General features: G+C 45.0%; 1 protein-coding gene across 1 annotated transcript in view; it reads left to right on the top strand.

The window, feature by feature from the left end:
* The window catches only part of CDH23 (cadherin related 23), a 626,459-nt gene that overhangs the window by 433,958 nt on the left and 176,513 nt on the right, over positions 1-15,988 (top strand). Inside the window, exons 18-20 of the mRNA XM_019507822.1 lie at positions 10,178-10,250; positions 12,759-12,875; positions 14,929-15,041. Coding sequence (XP_019363367.1) covers positions 10,178-10,250; positions 12,759-12,875; positions 14,929-15,041 — 303 coding nt within the window. The remainder of the gene's footprint in view (positions 1-10,177; positions 10,251-12,758; positions 12,876-14,928; positions 15,042-15,988) is intronic.

A 15,988-nucleotide genomic window follows, 5' to 3' on the forward strand; every position in this document is an offset into this window, starting at 1 on the left:
GTTTCAGGGTTGAAATTGCAGAAGCCATTTGACTCATGGTCAGCTTGAGGGCCTAGCTCTTCTAGGCACTTTGGAATCCCTTAGCTTTAGGGTCTTAAAGATACTGACCAACATGTTATGGTAGTTTTGAAGAAAGAACTGAAATATGACAACAGCTTTAATATTAGATATGCCCAAGTGACTGACAGGGTGATTCAGCAGACAGATGTAGCTCATGTGAGCAGTCAGATAGAAACAACTTAACCAAGATCCAAACCCTGTTCACCTCTTTCTTTTATGCAATCATAGAAAATAAGATTTGGAGGGGACCTTAGGAGGTCATCTAGTACAACCCCCTGCTCAAACCCCAACTGTATCATCCCAGCCAAGGCTTTGTTTAACTGCGTCTTAAAAACCTCCAAGGATGGTGATTCCAGAGCCTCTCTGGGTAGGTTGTTCCAGTACTTTACTACCCTCCTTGTGAGAGTGTTTTTCCCTCTATCTAACCTAAATTTCCCTCATTGCAACTTGAGACCATTGCCCCTTGTTGTTATCTGCCACTACTGAGAACAGTCCAGCTCTATTCTCTTTGGAACCGTCCTTCAGGTAGTTGAAGGCTGCTATTAAATTCCCTCTTAGTCTTCTTTTCTCCAGACTAAATAAGCCCAGTTCTCTCAGCCTCTCCTCATGTCATGTGACCTACCCCCCTAATTTTCATTGCCCTCCTCTGGACTCTTTCCAATTTGTCTACATCCTTTCTGTAGTAGGGGGAAGCCAAAACTAGACACAGTACTCCAAATGTGTCCTCATCAGTGCTGAAAAGAAGGGAATAATCACTTCCCTTGATCTGCTTGCACCGCTCCTACTAAAGCAGTCCAGTATGACATTAGCCTTCTTTGCAACAAGGGCACACTGTTGGATCATATTTGCCTTATTGTCCACTGTAACCCATAGGTCCTTTTCTGCAAAGCTGCTGCTTAGCGAGCCAGTCCTGAACCTGTACAGTGCATGGGATTTCTCCATCCTAAATGTGGGACTTTGCATTTGTCCTTATAGGTCTCTCTGAATCCTAGCCATACCCTTTATTGTATCTACTATTCCCCACAGCTAGATGTCATCTACAAACTGGCTGAGGGTGAACTCTATCCCATCTTCCAGGTTGTTGATGATGATATTGAACAAAACTGATCCTAGGACAAACCCCTGGGGTACTCCACTTGATACTGGCTGCCACCTAAACATTGAGCCATTCATTACTACCCTTTGAACCTGATGATTCAAACAGTTTTCTATCTACCATACAGTCCATTCATCCACCCCAAGAGTTTTCAACCTTTTTAGATAAGTGTACCCCTTCTGTCAAAGTTTCAGCTCATGTACCCCTTTATATTTTTTTCTTGTTTTTAATGTGCCACCCATGTCCCTGTGGCAGGATGACATGGAGCCCCATCAGCACAGGGCTGCCAAATGGGCTCTTCATGGCGTGAGGGGAACCATCTGCAGCTGTTGCTTGCTGGGGTAATAATGCTGCAGCGCCCCTGCCTGCCCCAGGCATGGCCGGCTGCCCGCATCAGACAGGGCTGAATTGTGCCTTGTGTCACATCTGTTAGGCGACATGTGGCCATCAACCCACCTGCCACAGTGCTTCCAAGATTAAGACCTGTGGGGGGGCAAGGGCAGTGGATCCATGCCTCTGTAGGCACCACCTGGCCGGCCCGGGTGGGGGGCGCGCTGTTCACATGCAGTGGCTGCCGTTGCCACTGCCCCCCTTGGCCACACGCCTCACCCTGCACTACTTTCCCGTGGCCAGCCGTCCATGTGGCTCCACGGGCTGTTGATGGGCCTCACACCCAGCCAATCACACGCCACTGGGGATGGGCACAGAATGCACTTCCCCTCCCTGTACTTTCCCCCCACACCATTCAGACCCTCACAACTCTGTGGTAAGAGGGGTGGCCGCAGCACTTCGTTGCTGTCAGCTATTGGTTGAGGGTAGCAGCCCGGCTGCCGATCAGGAGACTGAATGGGGGAGGGGATGTGCTACGATGTGCCATATGGGGCTGGTGGCACCCAGCACACCCCTCCGTGCCCCCCAGGTAAGAGGCGAAGCATGGGAAGGTGCCGAGAGAGACACGGCCACTGCACCCTGGTGCACACTTTGTCCCTACCTGCCTGCCCACGGGCCCTGGCCCCAGCCCAGCCCCAGTGGCATGAAGCAGGCTGCATAACCCCTACAACCTTTTTAATATCCCTAGGGGTACGTGTACCCCCAGTTGACAACCACTCATGCACCCCATAGTTACTTAGCTTGCTTGCTACAATGTTGTGGGAGACCATTATACTAAAGTCAAGGTATATCATGTCCACTGCTCTCCTTGCATCCACAGGGCTAGTCATCTCATCACAGAAGGCAATTAGGTTGGTCAGGCATGACTTGCCCTTGGTGAATCCAGGCTGACTGTTCCTAATCACTTTTTTCTCCTCCAGGCTCTTAGAATTGGTTTTCTTGAGGACCTGCTCCATGATTTTTCCAGGGACTGAGGTGAGGCTGACCACTCTGTGGTTCTCTGGATCCTCCTTCTTCCCTTTCTTAAAGATGGGAAGTATATTTTCTATTTTCCAGTCATCTGGGACTTCTCCGGATCACCACAAATTTTCAAAGATAATGGCTAGCAGCTCTGCAATCACATTAGCCAATGTCCTCAGCACTCTCAGGTACATCAGATCCAGTCCCGTGGACTTGTATGCATCCAGCTTTTCTGAATCTATAACCTGTTCTTTCACTGCTGTTGTCTGTTCACCTTCTCCCCAAACTGTGCTGCCAAGTACAGTAGTCTGGGAGCTGATCTTGCCTGTGAAGGCTGAGGGAAAGAAAGGCATTGAGTACTTCAGCCTTTTCCAAATCATCTGTCACTAGTTTGCTTCCTGCATTTAGTAAAGGACCCATACTTTCCCTAGTCTTCGTCTTACTGCTTTTCTTGATCTGTGTATGATGAACTCAAATGGAACTAGAACCCAGGCATGGCCATCTTACTTTAAGTATCTTGAGCTAACAGAGAATGAGGAACAGAATAGTGGGGAGTGATCAAGGATATAAAAATTAATAATAAAGATTCATCATTACAAAACATATTCTATAGAGTAGACTCTTATGAGCAAAGAATAGTTATGAGCTTCATTTTATCAATGCAAAAACTGAGGCACAGAGGGTAAGTTTGCTGAAGGCAACAGAAGGAGTCTGTGATTGCATAGGTTTAGAAGACACATTGTGGTTCAGAATCAGTCCTCACACTACTATACTACACCTCTATCTTGGTACAGTTCCTTCCACAGTAGTCTCTTCATGAAAAGATTCTTGCCTCAGCATCTATAGTCCAATGGCAACTCTTCCAGGAACAGAAGGGGCAGATTCAGCAGAGTGCAGCGTCAATTGATTTACCCAAAACAGATCATGTTAGTAACAACACAGGAGTTCACTGTTTTCTCATTCTCTGTCTCCTCCAGTCACTTGCCTGCAAAGTAGTGGCTTGTGGGGGGAAGACAGCAGAAGCCTGACAGGAGAATGACTTCATTCCTTTCTAGCTTTGCCAAGTTCAAGAGGATTAAGAGGATCTGTTCTTTTCTCTTTTCCCCCAATCTCTGAAGATCTAAAGGTGCTTGAAACCAAATATCACAGAGTCTGACATGAATATCAACTGCACATTAGCACTTCCAGCTTCTGAAATTATTAGGTAGTGAATCAATCACCAATCAGGTGTTTATTTTTCCAGTGTTACCTGATTCAGCTGGATGAGGACTGGGTTGTACTGGGTGCTTTCCTTTTCTTTTGCATCCTTATATAGGTGTTCTTATCAGGGATGAGGTGTGTTGGTGGGGGAGTTAAAATGTTGCTCAGGAGGACTAGATCAGATTGTCAGTTTGCAGCCTATTGTGATTTGACAAAAGCTTCAGGAAGGTATCAGCAATGGAGTCGATTTACTTGATAACCCTTCAATCTCATTGCAACTTGATCTGATTGGGTCCAGTCTGATCTTGCTTGTATATGGCATCAGTTTTCTAACCTGAGGATGAAGGAAATTCTCCCTGTTGTAAAAAACTTGTGATTTTTTTTTTTCTCCCACCACTCTCCCACACACAGTCTTCAGATATTGTAGGGGAGAATCAGACAGAACAAGAAGGGAATTTAGTAGTAGCTAAATACTCCTTCCCTATGCTGTTCCTTAGACAGTGTAATCACATCTGTCTAAAGACCGCACTTGGAAAGGTCATCTCCTTCTGGTTGATTTTGTACACTGTGGTTTTTAAGTAGCTGTCACTTTCGCTACTTTCTACCAAAAGGGATTTTCTCTTGATGGAAAAAAAATCATGATGATGAAGTGACTCACAATGGCACTTAAGAAAAAAAAATAAGAAAGGCAGAACAAGAGAAGGGGTGAGCGTGGAAGGAGCTGATTTCTTTTCATCCTTTGCTTGTTGGTTTTTAATAAAGAAGTCAAACTCTCTGTGTAGATTTCCCATTAGGGGACAATAAGCTTTTGTAGAATGAGCTGTTGAACTAGAACTAATAGTGAGTGTGATGCTTGGATCCCAGGAAATACCACCACTAATAAGTTTCTGCCTGGCGCTCTGTCACTGTCATTCTCGATACTGCTTTGTGCATTGAGCCAGTAACTTTAGCTATATTTAAGTGTATGATAAAAGAAGTTCATTCACTTGCTTTGGGTGTTAGTGATTGACCAAGCCTCCCCCATGAGAGGATGTTACTGTGTAGTGCCTGGGGCTTGGTTTAAGAAAGAGATATATAACAGGAGATGATGAAGAAAGAGGCTAAATTTTGTTTCTGAAGCCATTGAGGCTGGAGGGGTTGTTGCTGCTGGACAGAAAGTAAGACCCTTTTTCTACTCTGCTGGATAAAGCGGTTGTCCTGTAGGAATGTAGGAACTGCCACACTGGATCAGAGTGGAGGTCCCTCTAATTCAGTGTCCCATATTTGATAGTAGCCAATAACATCTGATTTGAGGAAAGGTGGGGAAGGCATCTTCTGGCAGAAAATGGTGGAATAATTTTCCTGTGTGCTCCTTTCTTCTTAATTTTTTTAAACGCTACTTTCATGGTGCATGTCCGGACCCCTTCCCTCCCCCTCACCATAGAAGGTTACTGTGGATTTCTTATCTTAAAAAACTGAACTGCAATCAGTGCAGGGGTTTCCCTCAGCTTTCCAGGATGATCCAGCCAATAGCTGTGTTCTCCAGAGATTGAGAATATAATGCAGCGGTAGAGGAAGGAGGGATTTCCTCATTAAGGTTTGTTACATAGTGAGGTAGAGGATGTTAAAAGCAGAGTATAGACTGATAACAGACCACCTGCTTCTGGCAAAGGTAGTAGAAGATGGCACTTTAATTACAGTGAGATGGGCATCAGTGCTACATGAAATTTGCCTAATATATCAAATTCAATGGCAAAAATACTAATTCTGGCTGCAGACCTATTAGTGGTCTCTAGTCAGCTCATTCTTTATATGTGGAATTCCAAGGAATTGTTTAAGTCCAATGAGATGTTTTAGTTTTCTGACCATTTCATTCTTAATTCCACACATTGTGTGGTGGGGTTGATTACATTATATGGTGGGGTCAGTTTAAGGCAGATCCTCATTGTTATTTGAAGCTCCCCTGCCTGGAGCTTTAAGCTGATTCTTCTTCCACTGGTAAGAATATTTAAAGCAAGTGTTTTTGACCTAGTGCACCAGGATAGAAGTAGGCTTTAGCAGACATGCTTAAAGAGCATGAATGAAAACCACACTTCTGTCTGTAACTGCTGTTGCTGTATGTATCACCTAAAATAACTGCAGATGGACAGGAGGGACACAAACTTTGTGTGTTTGTTTTTTTAACTTATTTCCCTGGTTATGGTTGCTCACACTTCGTATGATTTATGTTTCACAGCTTTGTCAGCCCAGGATCACTCTTACTTAAAAACAAAATCACTTTCTAAGCATCAGGAGAGAAGAAGAAAATTTCTTATGAAAATGTCTAGAAGGATTTTGTTATTAGTTCAGGGTGCTCAGACAGAAACTGGAGGTTAGTCTGTACTACATAACTTTGTAAGCATCACTGTGCTGGCTAGGAGAGTTGGGGGGGAACACACCTAGGCAGCTTACTCATTCCAGAGGCAGATGCAAAGTCTCCAGTCAGGCTCTGTTGAGTCAGGCTCATAGCAGAGACTCCGTAATAGAGATGGACCCTGAAATTCAAAGTTGCTCTCAAGCTGACAGCCTGCTGTGCTGGCTCAGAAATCTTCCCCTCATTGCATCTTCTGATGTCACATATGAATCATGAGCTTCATTCACCAGTGTCCTGTGGCTGAGAAGACTCTAAATCACACTGGATAGTGTCTAACTAGTCCCTGAATAGTTGAGAAGACAAGGAATCACAAGAGTGGTATGAAGTCACCTTCCCCCTCCTCCCCTGCCATAGGCCCTGCATTAAGCAAAACTCTTACATACGAGTGAATTGGGCCCAGGAATGGAGTAGAGCATGGGAACAGAGAGAATGCACTTTCCACAGACAGTGAAAAGAAAATCATCAGTGCATGGTAGTCTTTTTTATGCCAGTACACAGGTGCTGTACAGCAAGGTCCCCCCACTCAAGTATGCCGCTAGAGTAATGAGCCTTTTTTTTGGAGATGCAGAGCTGGACTCAACATAGCTCCAGAGGAACTTAAACTCATGTGGGAATTGGGTTTTGGTGTCTGTATCCCAGCTTTTCTGCAATGCACCAACAGCCCAAGGGTCAGCTTGAGCAGACTTCATGGCTGTTCTAACCTGTACCAGGGATAAAGCCAGTTCTCAGCAGTCCCAGGATGAGAGAGACACATTTCCACAAGCTCAGTCTGAGTGTTTGGGTTCTATACAAGTCTAGGAGTTCATCTGGATTAAAGTTCAACAAGGGCATGAAGGGTTTCTGCAGAGCAGTCTGAGTAGTCTGGGTGTGAATCCCATTGCCAGAGGCAGTAATGTTTTTAGGTATTTGTAAGACTACTTTCACCATTGTCAGGGTTGCTGGTTTGCAAAATGAGTGGGAGGGACTGAAATTTGTAGTTTTTCTGTATGTGATAGCAGGGACAGTGCTCTTAATGTACATTTATAACATCACTGCCACATTCATAGACTCGCCAACATCCCTGCTATGAGTAGTGCACTATTGAGCATAGAATTTTAGAAATATTGCTCTCTCTAGTGGGAGAGTAAGCCTTTGGGAATGTTTTCCCCTTTAAATTCCAGCCCTTGGAAAGTGTTCTTTCACTGCAGTATGCTAGAGATTCATATACAAAATGGCCTTCTACTCCAAAATGAGATTTTAGTATTTAAATCAAAATAACTGTGAACATTAGTTAAAAGCACCCTCATCACCATTTTGAAATGCAGGATGCTGAATACACAAAACACTGCAGCACACTAGAGGGTTCTGATTAGAATGCTTCTGCTGACTTGATTAATCTGATTAATCTAATCGGAACACATCGAAGCCCATGTAAAGGCACCCACACATTCAGGCCAGAATTTTCCAAAGTACCCAATAGGTTTTAGATGCCTCCATTTTTGAGAGAGCTCATGCTGTGGTTACCTTGTCCAGTTTTCAGAAACTCTAAGCATTCACTATTCCAATAGGAGCTGTGTCTTCTCAGCACCTCTGAAAACTGGGCTGAATGTTCTCTCAAGCTGGGCCCTCAAAATCATTGACCACTTGTGAAATTGTGGCCTAAACTATTTTAAAGTAGCTGGGTGCTGTGGCTGGTCTCCAGGCTCGCCACCTTTGTGTTGTGCTTTGTCTGGTGTAAGATGGTCATTACAGAAAGCATCTGATACGTGACAGCCATTGGAAAATGATTCAGCAATTTTTCCTTGCTGGTAGATGTGTGACCTCAGCACAGATACTGAAGAACCCTTTTGGAGACAGTGCTGTGTTCTCACTCTTGCAGGTCATCTCTCTAAAACCAGATAGACACACACTTATGAGGTGGGGAAAATTGCACTGTCCTGTGGACACAAGATTTACAGTCTCCGTAAACTGTTGGCTTTCACCTACACTAACATTCCTTTAGGAAAAATAAAGGTGTTTTGGAGGTGTGGGGAGAGCGTCATGACTACTACCTTTGTTGTGTAACTGAGAGTCAGCTAAGCTTGTTTTGTAAAGATTAAGAGAGAACAAGACCCCTCAAAAATCACCTTTCATTAACCAGTGAGATCCTATATCGGGGGTGGGCAATTATTTCGGGCAGAGGGCTGCTTACTGAGTTTTGGTAAGCCATCAAGGGCCGCATGACAGGCAGCCAGGGGCAAATAAATATTAATTTTCTAAATTTTTTAGGGGCCCCACGGGCCAGACAGAATGGTCTGGTGGGCTGCATCCAGCCCGCAGGCTGCATTTTGCCCACCCCTGTCCTAAATAATAAAATCCTGGTGTGGTATTCTTAAGGAGGAGATGGAGAAGGGGATTTAGCTTGTATTATTTTGGGGAAGTTTCTTTCCCTTCTCACACTGTATAGTAGAGGTGGAGAAACTCGCAAGATGCCACAGGGAGTAGAAGAGAGAAATCAGTTTACAGCCCAAGGCCTATTTTAATTGGAAATGTTTCATAGTTTCATAATTAGTAGGGTCGGAAGGAACCTGAGCAGATCATCAAGTCTGATCCCCTGCCATGGCAGGAAAAGAGTAGTGGGGTCAAATGACCCCAGCAAGGTTTAAATCAGATGTGGCATCCTTTTGGGATTCTGTATGTCAGTCTCCCATCCCATCTCTTCCCAAAGCTCAGAAGTGGGGTCAGTTAGGAAATGAGAAAAAGGCACTACTTTTCTAGAATCTCAGGGGCTCTGCTGAGGCAGTTAATGATGGCATTCCTGCTAACATCTTCACTGACGTGTGCATCCAGAGCCCATGCTGTCTTCTCTTCTGTTTGAAATATGTGTCCTTGTGGGATGAGTGGTGAAAGGAGTCAATAGAAAAGATGCTTTTGATCCAATCTCATTTCTGCTTCTGGCACTCCACACTTAAGTGGCTCCTATTGACCAGATTTGGGCCCAAAGGGGTAAGCAGAGAATTCTGCCCAGTGGAGATGAACTCCCTGCTGGCATAAAGCTGCTGGAGCTGATTCCCTTCCTAGATCTGCATTCCTCATCCCTTCCATGGGGACAGGGAGCATGATGGAACCATGTTGTACTGTGCCAGTGTTTTCTGCTCCACTGACATAAGGCCTGAGGCTGATGCAGAATCAGGGAGCCACATTAATCTGCTTCTGCCTGCACCATCCCTCACTCTTGTTCGAAGTCTAGTTTAGGGTCAGGGGAGAACTGAACTCTTTATGTGGGTATTGGCAACAATGGAAAAGAAAAGAAATGTTCAAAATAGTGAATCTTCTTCCTCAGTGTGTGCACATCCTCTAGACAGTTAGCAGGTAATTGCGCTGAACATTTGCATAGCTCTGTTCATCTCCAAACTGCTGTCCTATTGTAGCTAATTAAGCATTGCAACACCTTGTTAGAGGGATAATATTGCCACTGTTTTGTAGATGAAGAAGCCAGGGTACTGCAAGTGCCATAATTTGATCAAAACTGCGAAAGAAGTCAGTGTACAGATTTCCCTGATCTTTGTCTGCTACCTAAATCCAGGAAGTCCTGTGATCTGGTCCCCCCGTGCTGGCCCTGGATCTGAGTTGACTTGCATGCACTGACAGGCCCAGGCACACACACATGTTGCGCCATCCCTCCCCACCACCAGCTGGTCTGGGACACAACAGGCCTCATCCCTCCCTATCTCGAGACCGGCTGGAGTGGACACCATGTGCAACATGGTCCCGGACAGGCCAGGAGGCACTGGCACCTCTTCCAGCCTGTGTGGGAGCAGCTCTACACACGACACCCACCCCAGCCACTCTGCACCACAACCTGTTCTGGCTGCTCCAGGTTCTGCACTGCAAACAGCACCCACCTCCACCAGTCCAGAATGCATGCCACATGCTGCATAGGACCGAAAGTGGCTAGAATGGGCACCACATGTTCCCTTAACCACAGGATTATCTTTTTCCTCGTTGTGCTGCAAACAATAGTGGTGCTCCCTTCAGAAGGGAATGAAGAATCAATTTTGCTGTTTTTTGTTGGCTTTTTCCAAGTCAGTGTCTTACATTTCCTTTTCTTTTCACTGTAGGATGAAAATGACAATCCGCCCACATTCAGCAAGCCATCCTACGCCATCACTGTCATGGAGGACATTATGGCAGGTACAGGGAGTGTGTTCCTGTGGTTGTCCTGTGGGTTACCTTCCTGGCCTTGATGTAGTAGTGTTTTTATATGGCAATTGGCTGGGCCAGTGTGGAGATGGGCCTAGATTCTAAAAGAGCTTAAAGACTGGACAGGAAATTCCAGGATCTTGTAAGAAACAAGTTCTGTTTCTTACAGAGAAGGAACTGGCTGCCTAATGAGCAGTTATTTCAATTTCAATGCATACGTGACGCATTAACACATAGTGCAGATACACAAGCTACCTGTGTTCCTGTGTCATGCTACTCAACGTGTACAATTGTAACAGCTTGGGACACCTAGGGTGCTCATAAGTACTAATTCATAGACAGGGTTGGGGATTGTGTTGGAGGAAGGGTATTCTCTGGAGAGGCCCTTGGTTCTGAGAATCTTTTTCTCTCATCCAGCAGATCCCAACCATTACTCTTCAAGACACAATAGAAGTCAGTCTCTTTGCCTGCTTGGATTGATATTTGGGATTGCACATAGATTAACAATAGGCAACTGGTCCTGACACCAGTGAATAGGTTACCATGTGCATGTATGGCAGGCTTTATTTCAGCCAACTGTGGAAACAGAACTAGAGATCTCTAGAACTAAAAGAATTAAGTCTCCACAGCTTCAGCTACAGAGCCAGGTTTCGTAGCTAGCATACAGACAGGCTCACATCCTCAGTGGTGAGATGCATAGGCTGAAACAGTGAGTTGTACAGGTTCTTAGTGAAAGTTGCTCAACATCCAGATGCCAGCAGATGAGTCCTGCTGTAAATTCTGTAAACAAATGCATGCGTTACATCTGACTCCTACAGAACATGTCCATGAAGGCATTTACAGGCATCCTGGCCTAACTCTGTTCCCACTGGAGTCAAGGGTGAACTGCAATGGGAATTAATTCATTAGGAGCAAGGTCAGGCCAATGCTGGGTGCTTTTTAAAATCTTCAGGTGACAGATGAGGATCTTTGGTATATGTGAGATTGAGTGAAAGCTCCTTGAGCTGCATTGTCATAAGGGATGGGATGGGGGAGGTATACCCCTTGAGCTGTGCTGATCCATAGCACTGTGCCAAGCTTTGGCATGGGCAGGCATAATGGATGTCTTTACACATGCTGTGGGGGTAGGGGCACTTTTATTAAGCAGCTCGTCAAATGTCAAAGGAGCTTCAGTTAAAGCACCTCTGCCACCGTTTTGAAGCACAGAGGTGCTGAATACACGAGACACAGAGGCTGCTGGGACACTCTAATTAGCACACTGCAGCAGAGTCGATTTAATCAAGTCTGCTCCATCGCACCACAATTACAGCATATTGGAGCAGCGTCCCCGCACACATACAGGCACCTAGTAACTCCAGAAACACTAACTTGGGGGCAATAGGGCAAATGACATAAATAGCTATATTGCTGAGGAAAGGAGTTGTTTCCATTCCTCCCAATGCCATTCTCCAAAGATTGGTCAGTACCTGTATGGGAGTGGGGGGCCTGTCCAGATATACTCCCTCTTGGATACTCAGAAGTGATGGCATATTGCTCTGTCCCCCACCCTACCCCACCTCTCTAAGGAGCACTGGCTGAAGAAATATTTCTTATTTCTCCACCTTGCATGGTAGCACTAGCACAAAGAACTCTGAAAGCACCTCCACTTGGCATGTCTCTGCATGCTGTACCTGTATATTAGCAAGGCTTGCTCAGTTCCTATCTGTCCTGGTAAATATAAAAGCCAAGCAGGTGTTTGAATTGAGTTTATACAGTGGAAACCCCAGGGCTAGAGAAAACCTGTGGCAAAAATGTAAACATGTCTCTTCTAAGAGGAACTGGGAACTCATGTCCTTCCTCCTCCCTCCCCCTCCACTCCCTTTCCCATACAGTTCATGCCCTTGTCTTACAGAGAAAGCAACTTGTGAAAGCAACAGCATCCTTGATTCCTTCCAGCTATGCAACCAAAAGGCCCTTAACATGACACTTAAATCCCCTCAAAGTTAAATACCATTTTGTTAAAGAGTTTATCCTTGTCAGCTCTCCCCTGAGGCATGTAAGTAGCAAACCCATCATGAACTGCTTGCTGGTCATGACTGAGCTTGTGGATGTTAGCGATTACATGTCCAGCCAGAGGTGGCTCACACAGCTTTCCTTCCTTTGGATTAACATTAACACACAACATTTAAAATCCCTGTGGGCTTGTATGCTCTCTTTAAGAGCTGGCAAATGATTAAGTCTTCACCTTGGGATTCCTGGATACAGTGACAAGCTTGAATTGGGTGTTAGAGCTGCCAATAATACGACAAGGCAGCTCAGAGGGACGGAGCACTTAGTGTGAGGGAAGAGTTAGACCTCACAGACAGACTGGGAGTAGATGTCACAGTGCTTTGTGGTTTGCCATGACCATGAGGTAGCTGCCTCAGGTGTTCTGTGGATGCTTTGCTTTCTGGCCCCTTCACCAGGTCAGTGTGCTAATGAACTTGCATCTTTCATTCTCCATTTCTGTTCTCTTCCAAGGAGCCACAGTGCTATTCTTAAATGCCACTGATTTGGACCGATCCAGAGAATACGGTCAGGAGTCAATTATTTACTCGCTCGAAGGTTCTTCTCACTTCCGGATCAATGCTCGCTCAGGTGAACTTACCCACACAATCTTTCTTTTTCTGCCTTTTTTCACCTGTCTTCCTCCTTCCAACAACTTTCTCATGGTCTACACCTTTAATATCTTTTTCTTCCTTCCATCTTTTTTTCCTTGTCATTATCTCCCTCCACTGCTCTCCTATTTCTCTGTCTCTTTTCTTGTGTTGCCTAACATGTATTTTGTAAGAGAAGCACAGCCTAAGGAGTTACCAAGAATGTCCCCAAGGTAAAGACACTAGTACCTCTTCTGTCTGGTGCCCAGATCCAATCTTTTTTTCCCTAAGGGCTGAGGGAATCGTTACCGGTGAAACAAAGGCCCAAAGACAAAATGGATCTTTAATGCTTGCACTTTTAAGTAATTAGAGTCTAGGACAAGGAAGGACAGGGCTACTTTGGGTCTCATCAATGACATAAATGTATACCATTAAGAAGAAGTTCCCTCCGTTGTTGTAAGCTGACATTGTCCTGGCAGTGTTATGCTAAAAAGCTCTCTGAAAAAACCTCTGAGTATGCATTGTGATTTCAGACCTGCTTTCACCCAGAGCCCTTCCTCAAATGAAGTTACCCTGTAGTATAGAGTGATTTATAAGGACATGAAAAGAAAGGGAGGAGAAAAATGATACTGCAGAGCTGTGTCTGCCTGCCCAATGCCTTTCAGGAGTAAGTACTTTCTGCAGGAGTTCTTGATTTAAATTAGCCAAACCTGCTCTGTAAAGGTGTGCTTAATTGGATGTAATTTTGTGGACAGGAGGAGTGATCCATCATTACGACGCATTCATATATAAAACTTTTTTCCTGATTAATTTTTTTCAGCCAGCAAATTAATTGATGCCACAAAACTTTGGAAGCATATTTTAAGAGGACCTTTAAACTTTTCCATTCTCTCATTCAGATTAATTTCCCCTCTCCAGTTCTGCCCTGGACAGCCCCTCACATTAAAGTTCCTCTGTAGGGGAGAACAATCCTTAATGCTGATCTCCTTTCATCACTTGGAATGAACTGCAGGAAAAAAATGGGATTGGGAAGGAAGGAGATTCAGTCAGTATCATATAGCCATCTCAGATGGGTGAAGAAGTGACAACAGAAATGGCCATATTGTGAGCTTGCCATATGGTGAAAGTTTCTGTCCAGATCACACCAAAGCTTGGCTACTTATCTCTTGGAAAATCAGAATTTTGAATACCCAAAATTTTTTTCCTCTATGCTCATGAAGACACAATGATGTCATCCCAAGGCTGCAAAATCACTGAGCTCAAGCCAGGTAACATTGCAGCAATATGATAGATTACCTGAAGATCCAATTAATAGAACATCCTAGGTTAAGACATATGCATGCTGAGCTCAGCAAAGCTGAGCCTGCATAGAACCATAAAATACTCCAGACAAGACTAAAGCAGATTCACAAACTCCGACTGTCTGTCCTCACCCCACAATTTCAGTGAACAAATAGACAAGCTCAGTGCCAAGTGGAATAATTTGAGCAAGTACTCCATGAAAGAAGGTGCCACTATGTAAAGTTATGTATGGGTAATCTGGTCCTCCCCAAGGTTGCTACATGAGGGGCCCTGGTCATCATTAATGTAGTTCTTGAGTAGAATATCATTGCTAATTACACATATTGACAGCTCTGTCACCAGGAGTCAGGGAGATGACTGTGTACTGTAATGCCCCCTCCCCATCCCTTAGAATACAGCACTTGCTAGAAATATTTGAACATATCCAGGAGGCACGAGAATACCAGTCTCCTTGCATGCTCTCAGGGTATGCAGTGGACTCTCAGAGGGTTTCCAAAGACTGCCTTAGAAAATTAAGAGTTGTCTCTTAGAAATCAAGTCATAGAATGATATCACTTCTGCCAGATCTGCAATTCTCAGATTATCTGTGAAACCATGCTCATGTCTCTAGAATACAATTTTTCACCCTTTCATATTCATTGGAAGTTACCTACACTCATATGCACTAGCATGTACCACCCTCCTCCTCCTGAACTTTAGTTGCACTATTAGCACGTGTAATCTCTTACCTCTCCCCTTTTCCATTTTTGCAGGTGAAATCACTACAACCTCTCTGCTGGACCGGGAGGCCAAATCAGAGTACATACTCATTGTCCGGGCTGTGGATGGAGGCGTGGGTCACAACCAGAAAACAGGCATTGCTACTGTGAGCTCACATGCTTCTCTTTTCCTCTTATGAGCTTGTCACTTCTTATTGCTTCCATTAAATGCTATTCGAGAAAGAAGGGAGACAGCTCAGTGGATATACATGGGGGATATAACGCCTTTCACCTCTGGGTCACAGATTCACATGCACCCTGTGTCAGTGGTGATTGAATTTTATTTTTGTCTGACTGCTGCTGGCTGGCCTTTGTGAATTTAGGGGTTCTCAGTTCATTTGTTAGGGGACAGCAATGCACACTGCTAAAGTCACCTGTAGCCAGTTTAAAGTAGCTTAAATCAGAGAGCCTGGGCCCACAGCACATTTACTAGCAGGTCCTGTGTACTGGCAGCCATGTAATAGATAAGTCTAAAGGAGTTCACTTCAGCTCCTTCTGTATACCCCAAGCCACACAGCACCTCAAATACCCTATAATTAACTAAGGATCTTCCGTACAAAAAAATAAAGGCCTCAAAAACTATAGCGTTATTATGAGAAAACAGAGGAAAGATCAAGAGCACTGTCAGGCGATTTGTTGGGTAAAGTCTGTATGCTTTAAGTCATTGGAAATATTATTGTAGTACTAAAGGAGAGAGCTGTCTGACTGGTATTGGGTTGGGATGGCTTCTGGATGTTTGCTGTTCAATCTGAAGCAGACCTGTTACTGTCCGGAACAGTCTGAGGTGGATGGAAAGCATAGGCAGCGGAAGGCCAGGGCTAAGGGGGCTCAGTCCCCACAAACGCGGGGCAGTGGGTAGGGTCAGAAAGCAGCCCAGTCATGAACTCTGGGTGGCTGTAGCAGGGGTGGGGAGGGGTGCACATGCAGCTAGGATCTCAGCCAAGCGTGTGGATCACTGGCTCCCCAGCATGGCAGGCAAATATCAATCTATTCTGTGAAGGGAAAGGGGCGGGGCGGGGCGGTGCGGGGCGGGGCTGGGCTGGGGGGGGTGGCA

The sequence above is a fragment of the Gavialis gangeticus genome, unplaced genomic scaffold (assembly GCF_001723915.1).
Source record: "Gavialis gangeticus isolate Ggan-Ray unplaced genomic scaffold, GavGan_comp1, whole genome shotgun sequence".
In the NCBI taxonomy this organism is placed as follows: Eukaryota; Metazoa; Chordata; order Crocodylia; family Gavialidae; genus Gavialis; species Gavialis gangeticus.